The 18,995-nt window shown below is 37.4% G+C and overlaps 2 protein-coding genes across 3 annotated transcripts; both read right to left on the bottom strand.

Moving 5' to 3' along the window:
* Positions 1-7: 7 nt before the first annotated feature.
* On the bottom strand, positions 8-7,202 carry elavl1a (ELAV like RNA binding protein 1a). 2 transcript variants are annotated; one of them, XM_028437724.1, is made up of 7 exons: positions 7,056-7,202; positions 6,342-6,401; positions 4,019-4,208; positions 3,459-3,562; positions 2,829-2,982; positions 2,495-2,720; positions 8-2,292 (listed from the first exon to the last, which is right to left on the bottom strand). In XM_028437724.1, the coding sequence occupies exons 2-7, from the start codon at positions 6,375-6,377 to the stop codon at positions 1,968-1,970; spliced, it is 1,035 nt and encodes a 344-aa protein (XP_028293525.1). In that variant the 5' UTR covers positions 6,378-6,401; positions 7,056-7,202; the 3' UTR covers positions 8-1,967. The 2 variants fall into 2 exon arrangements, with proteins under 2 accessions (XP_028293525.1, XP_028293524.1); XM_028437723.1 differs by having other exon boundaries at positions 939-2,292; positions 2,820-2,982; positions 7,056-7,200.
* Positions 7,203-9,631: 2,429 nt separating this feature from the next.
* On the bottom strand, positions 9,632-18,752 carry LOC114456848 (obg-like ATPase 1). The gene is made up of 11 exons (XM_028438873.1): positions 18,646-18,752; positions 18,312-18,409; positions 17,819-17,962; positions 17,612-17,739; positions 14,424-14,599; positions 13,402-13,482; positions 13,079-13,176; positions 12,854-12,994; positions 11,787-11,883; positions 10,778-10,900; positions 9,632-10,700 (listed from the first exon to the last, which is right to left on the bottom strand). Exons 2-11 carry the CDS (start codon positions 18,407-18,409, stop codon positions 10,599-10,601), a joined length of 1,188 nt encoding a protein of 395 aa, XP_028294674.1. The 5' UTR covers positions 18,646-18,752; the 3' UTR covers positions 9,632-10,598.
* Positions 18,753-18,995: the final 243 nt, after the last annotated feature.

The raw sequence follows: 18,995 nt of genomic DNA, 5'->3' as shown, positions 1-18,995 counted from the left end.
ACAAACATTTCGAGCTCTGAAAAGCCACTGTTTTTATTGAAATGATTCACGTTAAGAGACATTTAATGGACTTTATCTTAGTGTTCATAACCAAAAAAAAAAAAACACATTAAAAACACTTGTATACGTTTTTAAGTATGACAGTAACCACCGTCAAATAAATAACTGCACCACCTCCTGCAACATCAAACACGAAAAACTACTTAAATTAAGGCGGATAGCGGTCTATTTCAACCATTTACCAAATACGCTAACTTGCACTTTTCATGCATTTTTCTACTGGACTGTTGATAAGAGTAAACAGTTAACATATTTTTATTGATTTTTTTTCTTAAAAAACAAACAAAAAATTAAAGACTGACATATTTCTATTACTTGTTTCAAACAAGGCATAAAATATTGCACAAAGTTCAGAATTGTGAAACAAAAATCGCAGACAAAATGATCATCTCTTGTGACACATGGTGGGGTTGGTTCAAACAATTTAAATGGGTGTCGATGCAGAGGGTGAAGCATTGTTAGGGATCAACTTTACAATGATGGGAAGAGCTGAGATATGCCACAGTTTCAGTTAAACGTTACTCGATGCAGATGGAGGTGGGCTAGGGTGCACAATGAGGTGTACTCGTTATAAAACACTGTTTACAAACTAATTTGGCTTAATTCAGGAAACCTCTACTGATATAAATGGTTTTAACATCTTGCTCACAACTGGGAAATATCTTTTTCTCAATTAATTCAAGCCTTTTTAAAGTCATTAAATGTCTGTTGGAAACATATCTACTAGTAAGAGCTGCAGATAGAACTCATCTCTGCCTATTTTGGTCTGATTTAAATAAACAGTGAACTCTTGTATGTATTTAGAATATAAACAAGCAAAACTTTCAAATCAAATGATGGAATGGTAAATCATAAAAAGAAACAAACCAAACAAAAAGTTGAGCAAAACAAAATAAAATTTAATGGTTTTTGTGTCCAAACGTAACAACCAAAAGAAAGAAAAGCAAATCTAAAGTGGATTAACAAAGGCTGTGAAGTTCTTATCAAACATGAGAAGCAAAACACGTTTGTGACTCAATTCATCGGCCTCTACAGAGAAAACAACTCAAACAAAAAAATGAAAATGAAACTTCAAAGAAAAGAAAAAAAAGGTAAAGTAACGCTCGGAGTGAGCTCAGATCCAGCTTCAGTACCACTTCACAGAAAAAGACAAACTCTTCTGGGGTTACAAATGAATTTGGCCCTTGTGAATTTAGTCATCGCTTACAATAGGAATCAGCTTAGAGATAAAAAAAAAAAAGACACTTTACAAGAAGGAGAAGAAAAAAACAACTTGTCCTCAATTGGGTTTAAAAATGTTCAATGTGGACAGCAGGTGATATAAAACCTAAAACAGGTTAAAAGAGCTGTGCTTGCAGATTGACTAAACAGTAATTGCTGGCAGGTCTGAGCTCACTGGATGATCATTTAAGGCAGATAGATCTACTCTAGAAAAAGTCATGCACCAATGTCTGCTTCTCACACAGCCATTGGTTCATGAAATTAGTTGTTTCACTATAATGGTTTTAAATTTTCCAGTATAAATGAGCCTGTAACATGTTGACATAAGATCTACTTTGTGAGCACTGAGGTTACCTGCCCCATTTTTTCTCACCCAAAGTGAGTAATTTGGCTTTACGACCAATGTTTTGATAAAAGAAAAACATCCTGAAGAGAATAAATTGCCCTCTCAATCACTTCTTAACACTTCCACTGAGTCTTCTTGAGCGCCCAACAAGAGTTTAACAATAATAGAAAGAAATCAAGCTAAAAACTCAAAGACAAATACAAAGGTGCAGAAGACGTTCTTATTTTACTCTGAATACAAATAAATCCAAATTAGTGTGCCAGTCTTCTCTAACTTTTACGACAAAAGGCTGGCACTGATGACATGTTGCCCTCCTCTTCCTCCCACTGTCCAACCTGTTCTACTTGTGGCCCTTGCTGGTCTTGAAGGACACTTGCAGTATCTTGTCTCCAAGCCGGTAGCCATTCAGACTCGCAATGGCCATGGCCGCCTCCTCGTAGTTGGTCATGGTGACGAAGCCGAAGCCCTTGCACTTGTTGGTGTTGAAGTCACGGATGACCTTGACGTTGGTGACCGCCCCAAAGGGACCAAACATCTGCCACAGGATGCTTTCGTCGGCCTCCTGGCCCAGGTTGTAGATGAAGATGCACCAGCCTGAGTTGGAGTTCCCAGGGACGCCTACACTCCCCATTCCACTCATGTGATCAACTCCCATGGGGGAAAACCTGCAAAGAGAAGCCTTCAGTATCCTCGTGGAAGCAATGGAAGACTACATTTTCATCCACAACAGATAAATGATAATAATAATAATAATAATAATAATAATAATAATAATAATAATAATAATCAAACCAAGAATCCACAGAGGTGATTATTTCAGTCGACATCCCACATGTTCACAAGCAGCCATCAACAAATATTCCTCACCTGAACCTCTGGGCCTGGTGGTGCAAAGGCCCTCCGAAGCGCCGGGATTGGTTGTGGTAGAGTTGAGAGATGATCTGCGTATTCTTCACCTGGTTTGGATTGGCTGCAAACTTCACGGTGATTGGCTCAGTGGCTCCGGGCGGCTTCTGTCCATTCAGGGTTTTGACTGCATCGTCGGCTTCGGAACGCTTGTCAAACCTGATAAAGGCCACACCACGGGAGAGGCCTGGGCACAATCAGGAAGTCGGTCAAACACTGGAGTTCAATGTGGAAAATGCATTTTTTGAGATGCTTAAAAAAAGTTACTTAGGAACGAACGAATCACCTTCCGTACCTGACGACTGATCAACCAGAACCCGGGAGTTAATGATGTGTCCGAAACGTGAAAACATGTCCTCCACATCCTTCTGGGTCATGGTTCTGGGCAGGCCGCTGATATAAAGGTTAGCATCCTTTATTCCGTCCGAGCTTGGTCGTGCGTACGAAACCTGATAACAAGAAGCAACGTGGGTGTGATTAAACCAATCACAAATCAGGAAAGCAATTTAAAAGTAAAGAAAAGCAGTTTTACAAATTCAGGATTTTATAAGAAATACATTACTCTTTAAAAAAAATAGTGTTAAATATAAAAGCCTTTAAGTGTGTAAAAGCAAATTAACATTGTTGGCCATTTGTTACTCAACACAAAATCATTAGTTTAAGAGAAATTGAAGATAAAAAGTAGCTCAAATAAAAGGCACGAATCAATGGCCAACTGCTTTTAAGAATTAACAGAGAAGTTTGGTAAACAGTCTCAAAAGGAGCCAAAATGAACACATGTCAAATTGGGTACTAAAGGAAGGCAGTATCACTTCCATTAGCTGACATGTACTAGCTAGTTAGCGGACAGCACAGGAGCCACAGAAGAGTTACATGACATGACATCTTTGCTTTGAGATATGTAGAACACCTTATTGCACGTTACCTTGATAGTTTTGGACTGTAGCCTTAGTCCATTCAGTGTACTGATAGCTCTGTCTGCATCACTAGGGTTAAGATAGTTAACAAATCCGTACCCTAAACTGTGGCCTAGAGAAAAAAAAAGGAAAACAACAAAATAAAACAAAAAACGTTGAATAGTTAAAAAAAATCTGCAAACAAATAAATAGTAAAAACAAAAACAAATCTTGACATTTCATGCTGGACTGAATATAAGCAAACAGTTTAACAGCGTTGGACTGGTTGGAACAAATGAACCAAGTCGATGGTGGTCAAAAACCTTAAGAGAACGTATCCAACTTCAGCACAAAGTGTAAAATAATGTTAGGGTATCAAACTACTGTAGACCCTGGGGTCAAAAAATTAACCATTGTTCAAAAAGTTCAGAAATTTGTTGTTAAAAAAAAAGAAAAGACCAAAGTGTTGTTAAAGTTAAAATGAGCCACCACTGACAAATTTCAATCTCTAGATATTTTCTATCCCAAGTCTACAGCAGACCATTGTCATTGATTATTGATTTACACATTGCTACACATGTCAGCGTACCTGCCACTTTGTCACGGATCAGCTTGGCTGACTCCACCTCTCCGATGCTGCTGAAGAGGCTCCTCAGCTCATCCTGTGACATGCTCTGAGGCAGGTAGTTCACTATCAGGTTGGTCTTGTCCTTCCCATCGTCTCCTCCCATGTGGTCGTCGTAACCGTTTGACATGTCATAAACCTCCTGAAGCTCAGCCAGGTGGGTGGAAAAGCACAAAACGTGATAAGCATGAAGGCTTCATAAAACAGAGGGAAGCGACGACAAAATGTAGTAAAGTTCATCTCCGACTTATTGAGTCCCATTGACACTCATGTCAATGCACATTAATATAAATACCCAATAAAATGTATGTTAACTTCAGCCCATTTCATCTCTTGACTGACCGTGGCACAATAAATAGCAGCTATCACACAGCTGATTCAAACACCGCACTTGTAATGGCCCACATCAGTCAACTCAATGCAGTGTGAACACAGAACTGTGGACGGCAAACTTGCTCCATACTCAGTGACAATGACATATATGCAGTTATAATGAAACACAATGGCCACTAAAGCTTTGTTTAGGGCAAAGAGTATAGGGCTGCACAAGTACGGCCAAAGTGATAATCACAATTATTTGGATCAATATTGTAATCAATTATTTATCAAGTTGAGGAAAACATCTGAATTTTTATTGAAGTACTATTTAACAATGTGTGAATAGTTTATAGTGCAATAGTAAAAGCTTTAAACAAGAACCATACATACTAAAAAATAAAAATTTACCCAAGAATGTAAAATTGACTATGGGCTAACTATATAAAAACACTGTTGCAGAGTGAAACTCACATTTTAAATGTAAAAATCAGGTTAATTTAATCATGGCAGCCAAAATCGTAATCATGCTTAAAATGTGATGAATTGTGCAGCCCTAATAAAGTATATGGTCCAAATTGAGCCCATGGCTACAGTTTTGTCTCTGTAGAGGAATGGGATCAGATTAGAAGTCAACTTGACAGAGGTCCATTCATACAACTGAAGGATTGTGATTGTGCATTCTGGTGGGTGCGATGAAGTGACTACCATGCTGAATGAGCTCCTGTATTACACCGGAAACTTGGGCAACAATCGAGGATGCTGTGTGAATGTGGGTGTTTGTCTGTGCCCTGTATGCCTGTAATACCCTCAATTCAAAAACACTGTATACTTACTTCAATTAATCTGTCATTGGCACGTTTCAGAACTCTACGTTATATTTTCTCTCTTTCTTAAAAGTAGATTCATTTCTCCAATTAAAGTGACCATGCATACACAAACCTACAAAAAAAGGGGGAAATGCTGACACCTATATCAGTCTTGAGCAGATACTGAATTCATTAATAATATGTATAAAGGAAATTCAACTTGCTTAAAGTTTTCTTTAAGGCCAAAACTGATGATTTAAAAGACCTATTAATTTCACATAGAATTATTCTACAAAACAATAGCCTGTAAGTGACATATCAGATTCCTGAAGGCTATTAGAATTTGAACAGCTTTATAATATTAACAACTTCTTGTAAGTGGGAAATCCAGTCAGTGGTCATGTCCCATTGATGAATAAATGCTGTTAAGAAATAAATCAGTCTCGTAATCTTTATTAGCAGGTTATGAGTATACTATTTTGTATGCAGTTGTTGTGAAAGACTATAAGTAGAATCATGTTATATAAAATTTTAATGTGGGTGTTTTAAAAAAAATTACTCTTGTAACCTTTATTAACAGGTTATGAGTACACTATTTTGTATACTTTAAGACTATAAGTGGAATCATGTTAAATAAAATTGTAACGTGGGTGTTCAAAAAAAATAAATTTAAAAAATCAGTCTGGTTACCTTTATTAGCAGTACACTGTTTTGTATACTTTTGTTGTGAAAGACTAAGTGGAATCATGTTATAGAAAATTTTAACATGGGTGTTTAAAAATATAATTTAAAAATCAGTCTTGCTACCTTTATTAACAGATTATGAGTACACTATTTCATATACTTTTACTGTGAAAGACTATAAGCGGAATCATGTTAAAGTTTTAACGTGGGTGTTTTTAAAAAAAAAAAAAAAAAACTTGTAACCTTTATTAGCAGTACACTATGTGGTATACTTTTATTGTGAAAGACTAAGTGGAATCATGTTAAATGAAAAATGTACGTGGGTGTAAAAAAAAAATAAATAAAAATGTTTGTCAAGTTGACTGAATTAAGACCAGATGTCAGGCCATATGACACTGGAATCAGACAGTGAGGAACATGTCAGCTAATCTGATTAATATCAGCATGTGATCAGATCTCAGCACAGCTCTAATACTTACTTTAGAGTACTTGTTGTGTCCTCGACGAACTGCCATGAAGACACTTCACTGCTCCTGAAGCTAAATAAGGAAAACACAGTTAACGTCAGAACTTCAGAAGGGGGGGGGGGGGGGGGGGAATAAAATGCAAAAGAATGCTAGAATCTCAAAGGTTTATGACATGATAGAATGCGACCATGAGCTCCAGTAATGGCTGCTGAATAATGATGGACCGCTGCGTTTGAAAGAATAAACTAATAAATGTGACCTGTACTCACACGTTAACCTAACATGTATGGTCATGTAACCAACTACTTGGAAGAAAAGGAAGGACTTTAGAACGTCAATCTGCGGATTAAAGTCTTTATGGCGTACCGAGGCCTAGTTAGCGTTAGCATTAGCTAGCTGCGTGCTCTCGTTTTCACCGCCAGTAAAGCAAACCATTCACCCACGATTAACGGTGCACGCGCATTACCGTGCTATCGTCAACACAAACACAAATACCCCTAAACACACACTCAAAGTGGGCGGTAAGATGACGTTAGCTGTAAATATCAGTGTCCTAATGTTAAACAGCGGCTGTGTGTGCTAACCATAGTGCTAACAGGCCCCAAAATGGCTAACGACCCCGCGAGCCGAGCAGCACACAACTCACTTTAAACCGACTGATAAACTACAGGGGAAAAAAAGAGCAAAATGTTACACGAAACACGCAGAAAACACTTAAAGCCGTACCAGTCTCTTTAGAATCGGGTAATGGACGTGTATACCCGTTTCCACTGATCCTGCAGTCTGTTCCCTCCAAAGCGGCCTCGAGTCCAGGAAACAACGAGAAAAAGAGCTGTGACGGCAGCGGCCACGGCCACGCCCACCCGGTCCCACAGAGCGACACACGGTCCAGGGAGACCTACTACCAAGGAGATCTACTACCAAGGAGATCTACTACCAAGGAGATCTAATACCAAGGAGATCTACTACCAAGGAGATCTAATACCAAGGAGATCTAATACCAAGGAGACCTACTACCAAGGAGATCTAATACCAAGGAGACCTACTACCAAGGAGATCTAATACCAAGGAGATCTAATACCAAGGAGATCTACTACCAAGGAGATCTACTACCAAGGAGATCTAATACCAAGGAGATCTAATACCAGGGAGATCTAATACCAAGGAGATCTAATACCAGGGAGATCTAATACCAAGGCACAGAAAATGTGGCGCATATAAGGACGTGGTTCACTTTTTTTTTATTTTTTTTTTTAAATTCTTTATTTATGAAAGGTTCATGTTTTTTCCAATTTTTGAGTCTTTTATTTTAATAACTATTTACAATTGAGGATTGCACACATAACTTACAAATAGATACTGAGACATTTCAGCAACAAATCGTTTACACATTTATATTTAAGATCGCTTACTTTCAGTTTGAAAGCTGGGTAAACCTTTCTGTTTGTAATCTGGGTTCGCGACCTAAACTGGCCAATGACTAGCCCTAATGTGGGGCGCTGCGTACGGATAGAATGTCAGTATACTGATACGGCAGCCGTACGGATAGCCACTGTCTTGTTTTTAAGCCAAACAATGCACATATTTACTACTTAATTACTTATATAATTGTTGAGTTTGAGAGACAGGAACTTCATTTTTACGCAATCTAAGTGTTCTGTGTCGGAGTGATATATGACGAAAAAAATCAAACTCTTTGGAAAATGGTAAATTCAGTGAATAATTTTGGTTGGGCTGCTAATATGAAATGATAAATAATAATTTGCTTGCAAAGAATTTGTTTGGTGTGGTAATGAACTTTTTTACAGGTAGGAATTGAATTTGGAAATGGGCAATTTGTCTGCTGTCATTGATGTGGAGCTTATTATCATCAGTCACTATGTAAACTGGTGATTATGGAACTTGGCTGTAGACTAAGGCAACATGCCTTATATAGCGTAGTTTTGCAGAGTATCTTTAAATATAGCCAAAACACAAACTCTTCCCTTGTCTTTAGTTTTGAACATATTCAAGGTAAGTTACGGATAGGTAAAGTATTTTTTTAAATGACAAAATGTAAAGGAAGCACATCTGATCTGAGACAATCTGATTGGCTATTCCTTTAGGCGTGATTGACATCATGTCTACTCAGTTTGTCAAGGAGATGGCTTATTTAGAACAGGAAATAAACCCCCTTGGTTTCACAAAGGCAGGACTGGAAATTGTAACATTTTCCAAGTAGTGCTGATACCTGCTGTTCAGTGTAAAAATAATTACTTTCTGACACACGCACACTTTCCAGGCCAAAACATGCCCCGAATGCCGCATTGACAGTGAATGAGGTTTTAACAGTCACAGCTCAGAAGGGTTTGGTGAATTCGAAATGAGAAGGCAACAGAAGGCCTTCCAGTTTTGATTATGTCTATAATTCATGTCAACGTCATAGTTGGCACATAAAAATTTGCAAAGAACAAAGCTAACGTCATCTCAAATGGGATGTAATCTGGCAGTATAAACAGACTAACTTGTAGCTAGTCGAATAAATGAACTGTGCAGAGCATAATATTTAGCACTGTAATAAAAGCTACATGTATATCGCAAAAGACTATTTTTGTTTTTATTTTATAATTTTTTCTTTTTATTATTACTCACCTTAGTTACAAACATTGCTCACTGAGGACACCTGCTTGTCAATATTTACGGGTGTCTATTTTGGATATTAGACCCACTTTCGTAGTTTTTAAAAGCCCTTTGTGCATTCTCTTCTCTCGATTCAACAGAGATTTCAACATATCCTGAGTTACCATGACTACCTGTCAACATTGAGCTGTCCTGCAATTTTGCAAAACTGCATTTAAGACAATTTTATGAAATAATTCATGAACGGTATCATTGCAGTACAAACAAGTCCGACGTTGTACAGCCTTGAACCAGGCAGCAGCCATGTTGAAAGTCTCAGGTCAGTCTCATTCGCAGACATATTTGAGGGACAGACAGAGATTCCTTGCTTTTATGGATAGATGAGCTCACAACTGTTTAGATTGTCTCTCACCTGAGGAATTTTTACCAGTAAAAGAAAACAAAGACTTTACACATGCTTAGAAAACTAAAGAGTTGAAAGGATACAGATAAACAGTCATTTGTCCATGCACAGTAAGTCATTACAAGCTGGTCTCCTCTCAAATAAACAAGTGCATAGACATTAGTTTACAGTTTGCTCACCAAGACTCTAGACCAAATAATCCATCATAAATGCATCCTAAATATTGAGTTTTAAGTCACACACAATTATAAATGAAGAGCCTGAGACGCAGAAAGAAATGTAGGTTCTGTTTCATTTTATTGACAGGTATATTGATGTGCATCTTGGGTTCCTTGGGATAAAACAACTTCAAGGTGAGTCCAAGGTGTGGTACAATCCAAACCGAGGATTCCTCGTGGGACTCAGTGGGTACAGCAAACAAGTTTTTGTTGGTTGCACAGGCTGAAGGTTTCAATCCAAAGAACGCATCTGGTTTTGACGATCAGTTAAAGTCAATAAAAGCAGTTTGTGTTTACGGTGTGATGATGAGGCCCTTGCATAAGCCACACCCTTCCCCAAAACAACCACAGCAATCCAACAGTGTTCATTCCTGGCCTCAGAGACACTCTGATGGCTTTAATGTTCTCAAAACATGAAAAAAATATTGTAGGAACACTGATTTTCAGCATTTTTTTTGGGTTAAGAACAAGCTTTATCTGATCAAAAATGAAATGCATTTATTTATTTTAAAGAAAGCATTAAACTTTAAGTTCTATTGATAATAAACACGTTCTTCTCTTTTTAACAGTCTGAGAATAATAATGTAAATAACTGGAAAACACAGCAGCAGCTGCAATATTTAAAACGAAACATGTTTGTTGACTGTGAAACCAATAGCAGTGTATGCTAACGTGGTCCTGAAGGGTTGCAATCCTGCAAGCATTAGACATCACCCTGCTTCATCTCACCTGATTGATAACGTGCATTATTCACCAACAGATTCAGGTGTGTTAACATGGAAGCATCTCAACCCTGCAGGATTGCAACCCTCTAGGACCCAGTGTGGACACCCCCTGACAGATAGCCACACTATGCTCTGTACGTAACACAAGGCCAGTAGATCTCAAACAAGGAAAGATGGATTTTAACTTTGATTCCAAATACAGTGACTTCCTTCAATTCAAATGAACACTGAAGCCACCAAACACAGCAGCTTCTGGACCAGGACTGAACTGTTCTCCATCTCATCCTCCTGGTGGTTGTGAGGTCTACTTCTTCTTCGGTGCATTGGGTGTGTTGAATTTGAAAAAGATAATGTCCCCGTCCTCCACAACGTAGTTCCTGCCTTGCTGCCTGTACTTTCCTGCAGCCTGGAAAAGAAAGTATAAAATCATTTAGTTTTTTTCAGATGTCAACAACATTGATGTTTAAAAGTAAACACACAGACCTTAGCTGCGTTTTCACTGCCCTCCTCTTTAAAGTCAATGTACTTCATCACCTCAGCCATGATGAAGCCTTTCTCAAAGTCAGTGTGGATCTTTCCTGCAGCCTGTGGAGCCTTTGTCCCTTTCTGTTGAAAACAACAGGCCACAGATATACTTAAACTGTATCAGGTACTGTTTCATTTTAAAATCAACTTTATTTTAGAATGGATTAAAGTTAATGATAGTGGAGCCCAGAGTTCACAGCAAACGTGGTGAAGCTGTTTTTAGTTGTTATGCTGCAAAGAAGTGGAACAAACTGCCAGCAGAGCTGAAGTCAGCATCCAATGTGAACAAGTTAAAGACTCTCTTTTATTGAGAGGAGGATTTATAATCATATTATTGTCGATTTAATGTTTTCACTGCTCATTTTAATGTTCTCTGTTGCACTTTTTGATCATGTAAAGCACATTGAGTGGCCTTGGATATGAAATGCTCCATACAAATAAAGAATAAAATCATGAAAACGTGAAAAATCTGCCTGGAATGTTTCAAAAAGGTTTTTGTGAATTGAAATGAAAAAGCAGGTGAAGTCTCACTTTAATGAGCTTATTTACAGAATGATGTATTTTTCTGTCATTAGATTAGTTTCCTGATGGAAGCTCAAATTATGTTTAACCTTTTTTATTCTACCCCACCACCACCCCCTCAAAAAAAAAAAAAAAAAAAAAGTATAGTCAGAATCACAACATAAATAGTGAATAAACGCTTAGAATTAAAACACAAAATCATTTGAAACTCAAAAAGAAAGAAATTGTCTATGTTAAATTATTCAGATTTACTGTCCAAAATGTCTGAGTCATGTAAAGCAGGATGTAAATGATGGTATAAGTTGTGGTCAAAAGAAAAAAAGGGCAGTAATGTCTTACAATATGAAATATAAAATTGCAAATTTTTCATTGAAAGCTGTATCTGGTCTTTTTACATTGAACATGATGTGTTGTGACAAAGTTTAAAACATTTGGGAACACTCACCCTGATGGTCCACGCTCGCACCTCATCTGGTCCTGCTGTGAAGAAATACTCCAGCTGCAGCGCTGCATAGCCAGCCTTTATTATTTTAGTCAGAACACTAGAAACACACAAACAACAAAAGCTGAGGTGGAATTTCATTTTTAGTTTGTAATGATGAAGACGAATAAAAAAAAAACTTGGCCAAACACCAAATATTTTTTTTAATAGTGCATAAATAGCCTAGAATACATTTTTAGACATTTTTTAAAAAGTAAATGTTTATTGAATATTCTGACATTTTTTAAATTTTCCAGTAGCCTTTGCTTTTGAAAAAAACCACAACAAAGTTTTTAATTTATATTAGCCTTTCAAATAAAATAAAACTAAAAAAACTAAAGTGCATTAAAAGGGAGGCATGATGAAAAAAATCACTTTATAATGGTTTTGATACAGTGATATACATTCCTTTAGCCTCATTCAGAGGGACAGAGTTGAAAAAGTTCTGTTTCCTCCCTCCCTTGTTATTCCACATTTTGTAAAGTCAGCTTTAAACGGGCGAGTTGGATTTTTCCCACGTTGGCAAGTGACGTCACCAAACACGCCTCCTAGAATGTGAACTCCTCCTTCTCCCACTATCTTACAGCTAAAACAACACTGCAGTTTAATATAGAATATATACAGTATTATACTTTATTACCATATATGTAAATGCAAACTGCACTACTTTTTCTGCTGCCGATCGTGTTGGGAGTCACTGCTTGGAGCCACGGACCAATTGTTTACACAAATCAGCTGTTAGCACTCCGTGCTAATGCGACACCAGCCTATGCAGACCAGACATCGCTTGTGAACTGAGGAAGAAACGATGGGGATGTTTACAGATTCGCGGCTCACAGCGCTAACAACGGCTTGGGTGTGGAATTGGACAGTTTCCAACTTCTACGCGGTGATGGGCGATGGAGAGCGGTAAGCAGTAAGGAGGAGCTGCTGCTGCTCCTGGAGCAAAGCATGGATTTGTTCATTTGTGTTACAAGTTTTAACAGCTTTGTGCTGACGGAGCTACAATGGCCTATTAGTTATTGTCAAACCTCTGCGTCTTCTGTTCCTCGCAGTATTTATTCCTCTCCTCCTCCTCCATGTCAAACAGTTTGGACTCCACACTTCCACTCAGAGGGATAACCAGAGCACCAGGATCATGAGCATCGACCCACTCTTTGATTTTTGCCAGCCTGAGAAGGAGCAGATTGTTGCTTTGACGACTACTTGTGCATCTAACAAAACAGGGTTAATAAAAGTAGGCCGAGCAAACAAACCATTTATTCTTTTTCCTGATGTAATCCTTTTCCGAGAGGTTCACCAGGTAGATCATGGGCTTGGATGTGAGGAACAAGTATTTGTTTAGCACCTCAATCTGTGGGACAGAGATCAAACACTACAAGTTAGTGAAAGGTGTTCTTATCCGGAAAACATTTGGTCTTTCAAGCAACAAATGTATTACTCTACGACCGTCTTTCAATTAATAAAAGAGAACCGAGAGGAGGATCACATGACATCATTTACATTGTCCCAAACTACAGCATCTCAAAACTGAACCAGATCATTGTTGTCAATACAATCAAAAATATGACACATTTACCTCTTTGTCGTTCCACTCGTGGTAAAACCTGATGTGTTTTTTCTCTTCAACAATCCAGTTCTTTACCTTTAACATGATATCCTGGAACCGTAAAACAGCAGACGTTTAGTGACAGATCCCTGTTCAGGGTGTTCTGTCTCTTTATCAGTGCTGGGAATCTTTAGACACCTCTAGTTTCAATCACCATTATAGTGACTGTGATTTGTTTCTCATCAGGATCACTGAAAAATTTACCTTTTATCAAACCAGCAGATGATATCTAAACAGTTAGGTTATAACTGTAAAGTGGTAAAATAGCAGATCAGATATTTATAATCTGTCTGATATCAGCAAATAAACCAAAAGGTGAGCTTGAATTATTTTACACTATAAAAGTATAAATATATATATATATATATATTTTTTTTTGTTTAAATTGTTTTGAGCTTACTTTTCAGTTATTATAATAATGTATTTATTCTATTTAACTGTAGACTATAGTTATGTTTAAGGTTAAAGTTAATGTAATCCATTGATTAATAATAAATGGGTCAGTTTTTTCTCATACCTACCGTTGCTGATTATTGTTCTCTGAATAATAATACTTGATAAAGCCTTTTCTAACATTCCACAGTACAAAATAATTTTAAAAAACTATGTATGACTGGCTAATATCAGATGGGATTATATCGGTATCGACCAACATTTAAGGATGCAATATCAGTATTGTATCGGAAGTGGGAAAATTTAGATCAGTACACCCCTTGCATCCTTAGTTGTAACATATACAACACAAAAAACACTATAATACTAAATGTTATATTTTATATAGAATATTAAACGTGAATAAACTAAATCAGCAGCTCAAACATAGTGCCTTAAAATAAATATTAAATATTAATCCTTCCCCAGTATTGTATGTAACTTACCATTTAAAAAATTATTATTGGAAAAGTATGGGTTGATTTTTAATATGGTATTTCTACTATTTCTCCTAATGTAGTGAAAGTGTGTGTTTAGAAGGTGCTGCAGCTGACACTCACATATTCAGGCTTGAGCTTTTTGTCGTTTCCTCTGACTGCAGTTTTCTCCAGTTTGTCGATGACCGGATCGATCATCTCCTCGTCCTTTAATCGCAGCTCCTCATGAATAATCTCAATGTCCCTCACTGGGTCCACATTGCCCTCAACATGGATGATATCTTCATCATCAAATGCACCTGAAACACACAACAACATAAACAGCCTGTTGGAAATGCAAACTAAACTACTTTTGACATAATGAAAGAATGATATCAAAAACTGAAACGAGCTTCAATGAACTGCGCAAATGAACAAAGGTTTATTTCAAAGGCGTGTCCAGCTCAGGTCCTGGAAGGCCCAAATCCATCTTGCGTTAGGGTACGTAGGCTGGATTTCTGGAGAAATCAGATTTTTGCGTGCTTGTTCATATTACACATCAAATGCGACTCAATTTTATTTTATTTGCCGGGCTTCAAACTAATAAAGATAAATACAAATGACACGTGTAGTCAGTTTCTTGCTGGAGTTACATACTGCTGCACTTGATACATTTTTGTATTAAACTAACAATTGTTTAATGTTTATTTTAACTGAAACAATGGAACAATGTGTTCAAGTATCGCAGAGGAGACTGTTAAAACATCTTGATGAGAAAAAAACAAAAAGTGGCTTTTTGAATAATAATACAAAATTTATCAATTACTACAAACATGCCACATGTTTCACAATTTGTTAAAAGTTGTTTTACAAGAAAAATCTGAATGGGGGAATTTTATATGTATTCAGATGTAATGAAAATGAAACATTTGCATAAATTAAGAAAAATAAAGTGTTACATGTTGAAACAAACACTGATTACTTTTTTGTTACTGCTAGTCTTTCTTTATTATCTGATCCCTGGTTTAGACACATATTAGTCGGAGTTTAAAAAAAAAATCAGATTTGTGTTGTTCAAATTGTCTTAAACAGATCGGATACAGGTTGCATTCTGCAAAAATAAAAAAATTAAATAAAAAAAGATTTGCCTGCAGTGTGAACGTAGCCATGGTCTCTGATGCAATGCACCTAGCTCCAGAAAGGGAGCTTCTGGTCAGTAGTTCTGCATAATTTTTATTTATTTATTTGATTGGGACAATGCATGTTAACAAACAAACATGGAAGGCATGCATGCAAACATGCCAGATTGTAGCCAAAGGCTAATTTTCATCAACAGTCCCACAGGCTCGGGTCACAAAACATTGCAGAGTAAAATTTACATCTACAGTAAGTACATCGTTATCAATAGATGATCAAAAGCCCTATATACAATAATCAAATTTGACTTACAAATTAATTCAGCTTTACAACCACTCATCCATGTTTACTTATCTTACATAATTAAATGTACACATTACAGAATAAAGAAATTTACAATAAAATACAACATACCCATTAATGTGTGCAATTATGGTTTTCAACTGAGCTTTAAACAAACTATATGTAGGGCATTAGGGGTGAGTATCTGCAAGGATGTTGCAATACGATACGTATCGCGAAACGTGGGTCATTGTACGATATTACGATATTCTATCCAGTTAATATCAAAATTAAACAGAGATGAAAAATCAAGTTGCTGTATGTGTTCATCAGAAGATATTGATCATTGGGAGGACGAATTGAGTCAAAACTATTTGCTTCAAAATATTCTATTTATTATTTATTATTAGTGTTTTTGCACATTTTCACTGAAAAAAGAAAATGCAGTGTTACACACTGCCATCATAAAATAAAGTGCAACAAGTTTCTTTTCACTGAAACTACTGTGTAGAAGTGTCAAAGTAACCATGACAACATAATGACGGCATTGTAACAACTGTAAGTGAGAACATTAAGGATAAAGCACCCTGAGTTACTAATAATGCACAAAAATAAGAAAAAAATATTTATCCTATTGTATCAGTTTAAACACTGAACTGAACAGATTATATAAAAATAAAATGTCTGTGTGCATACATAAATATTGCAGGCATTACACACTGCCCAATATAATAAGAAAAAAACATTAAAAAAAAAAAAAATATATAGATTTTTTTTAAATAAAAAAATAGATTTTTTTAAATAAAAAAAAAAGATATATATTTGGAACCCAAGAAAATAGTGATATGTCGTGAAATTGATTCTTTTTCACACACGGATAGGGCATTCTGTCAGTGTTAGAGGAAGACTATTTCACAGGTTCCCACCTCGGACAAACAGGACCGGCTGACCGAAGGTGGTGCGCCTGTGGGGTATTATCAAGTCTCCTCTGGTGGAGGCTCGCGTGGTCCTCAGCGAATTATCTTGCGATTTGATGAAGTCCTTCAGTGGTGGAGGAGCAAGGTTGTGCAGAACCTTGTATATCAGACAGGCCATTTTCAAATTGATCATATTTTTAAAATCCAATTGTCTGTTTTTTTTTAGAACACGACAGTAGTTGTAGGATAGCATTTTTTTAATCAAGTGTTTTTAATGCCTATTTATGGAGACTTTCTATGGTTTCAAGTGTTGTGGGGCAAGCAAGAGACCAGGTAGTCAAGCAATAGTCAAAATGAGAAATAATCATTGAATAAAAGTATGTTTTAGCACTGCAGGACCCATGGTTCAATTATATTGAATATGCTGGAAATTTTGAAGATTAAATTTGACTACCTGTGCCACTTTTTTGACTTGACTTTTGAAGCAAAGTGTTAGATCAAGGACTACCCCGAGGTATTTAAATTCTGAGACCAGGTCAAGTTCCACTCCATTCAGAAAGACATTTGATCTGGTTACTTCAACATGGCAGTTTGAGAAGTACATGCACACAGTTATTCTGGTGTTCAACATGAGGCATGAATCCTAGAGCCAGTTCTGCACAGAGGATAGAGCAGCTGAGATCAGCAGCTGCCTGTTGGATGGTTTTTGCTTGAGTGTAAATTACTGCATCATCCGCGTACATCTGCGAGAAGACGTTTGGACATGAATTTGGTAAGTTATTGATAAAAAGAGAATAAAATCGGCCCAAGGATAGACATAATGACACTTTCATTAGATTCAGCCGTGTTGGAGGAGGGAGAACTCTAAATTATGCTAGAAATACGCCTAAGAATGGTTAGTCGAAGCCATTAGTGACCGCCTCTGAACAAAAAGAAGACTTTGACAAATAAATTAATCCATAACTTAAATTCAGTGATAGCAGTAAAGACACTTACGAGTCATGTGGAAGATCCCATCACAGGCACTGATGTGGGAGAGGAAGGCGTTTCCCAGTCCCTGTCCTGCATGAGCTCCTTTCACCAAACCAGCGATGTCCACCACGTTTAGGAAAGCGGGAACCTTACTGAGGGGGACAAAAACAGCTGGACACTAACCACAATTTAGGATTTAGGGTCAGTTTCATCAGCTGTCTGGACACACACCTGACTGGCTTGTGGTACTGGCAGAGGAAATCAAAGCGCTCATCAGGAACAGGTACTCTGCTTTCGTTTGGATCGATTGTGCAGAAAGGGAAGTTCTCAGCTGCAGCTTGGCTTTTGGTCAGCACGTTGAAAAATGTGGATTTGCTGCAACAGAGTGAGGAGTGAGTCAGGATTTATTTGTGATTGATACAGTTATACAGCTGTAGATCCTTTGATTGACTACAACCACCCACAATGGGCATGCAAGAATCCAAACAGGAACAGACCCAAGCCCAAGCATATTCATGTGTTTCTCTGAGTAATGATGTTACCTGCAGCTGTCTGAATGAAATGTACTAACAAGTAAACATATGAAAGATCGTAGTAACAAAGAATATATATATATATGTGTGTGTGTCCCTCGGGGATTATTTGTAATCAATGAGTTTGTGTTGCTACCTGTGCATAAGTAGTACTAGCTTTTGAAAGCCTGAGGGCTGCGGCTGACACTCACCCAACATTAGGTAATCCAACGATGCCAATCTTCAGAGAAGTCCCGAAACGCCCTATCAGTGGGGGCTGCTTGGGGGCTTCGGTCTTTTTGGGAGGCATCTGTCAGAGTTAAATCAACGTGTCACACACAGAAGTCCCCCCACATACTAGGTAGGCTCGGCTGAGAGCATGTGGTTCAGTCATTCTGACACATTGTGCTAACGTTAGCTGGTGGCTAAAAGGATTCACCCCGGCCTGTGAAACAGTTAAAAGCTAACACAGGCGATAAGTAATTGTGACAACTGATAGCTAATTTCATTTAAGTTATTCAGCCGGAGAAAAGACCAAATAAATACCTTCTGCTGTGTTTTTGTGCGCTAGCTCCGTGTTGTCTGCTCACACCGCTCCAGTGGAAGGATAGGGTGCACAGAAAACCGGAAGTGGTTTGAGATTGGGGCTCTCTGATTGGCCAGACCAAGTGTTGAAGTGACACGTCAGAATCGAAAAAGTAAAAATAAATCAAGTCAGCTTTCTCAGTTTGTTTTCGTTTGGGATTTTTTATTTTTATTTTTAAAGTTTAATAGCACACATTTTAGTTTATTCCCCCCACCATGACAGCGTTCTTTAAAAGTATGTTTTAGCACAAGATGGTTTAGTGGAGCTTAAAATTGCGTTTATTCACAGCAAACCATATCACAAAACATTA

The sequence above is a fragment of the Gouania willdenowi genome, chromosome 22 (assembly GCF_900634775.1).
Source record: "Gouania willdenowi chromosome 22, fGouWil2.1, whole genome shotgun sequence".
Lineage (NCBI taxonomy): Eukaryota > Metazoa > Chordata > Actinopteri > Blenniiformes > Gobiesocidae > Gouania > Gouania willdenowi.
Note: the sequence above shows the minus strand (reverse complement) of the source record. Positions and strands in the feature narration are given on the sequence as shown.

Bases quoted from the DNA above. Each gene is read 5' to 3' on its own strand.
- LOC114456848 (XM_028438873.1), bottom strand. From the start codon at position 18,409: ATGCCTCCCAAAAAGACCGAAGCCCCCAAGCAGCCCCCACTGATAGGG. The intron at 14,600-17,611 runs GTAAGTGTCTTT...TGTGTGTTTCAG, and splicing joins TGGGATCTTCCACATGACTC to GTGCATTTGATGATGAAGAT. The intron at 13,483-14,423 runs GTGAGTGTCAGC...TTACGGTTCCAG, and splicing joins AAAAGCTCAAGCCTGAATAT to GATATCATGTTAAAGGTAAA.
- elavl1a (XM_028437723.1), bottom strand. From the start codon at position 6,377: ATGGCAGTTCGTCGAGGACACAACAAGTACTCTAAA. The intron at 2,983-3,458 runs GTAACGTGCAAT...TCTTGTTATCAG, and splicing joins TACAGTCCAAAACTATCAAG to GTTTCGTACGCACGACCAAG. The intron at 2,293-2,494 runs GTGAGGAATATT...TTCTCTTTGCAG, and splicing joins CACCAGGCCCAGAGGTTCAG to GTTTTCCCCCATGGGAGTTG.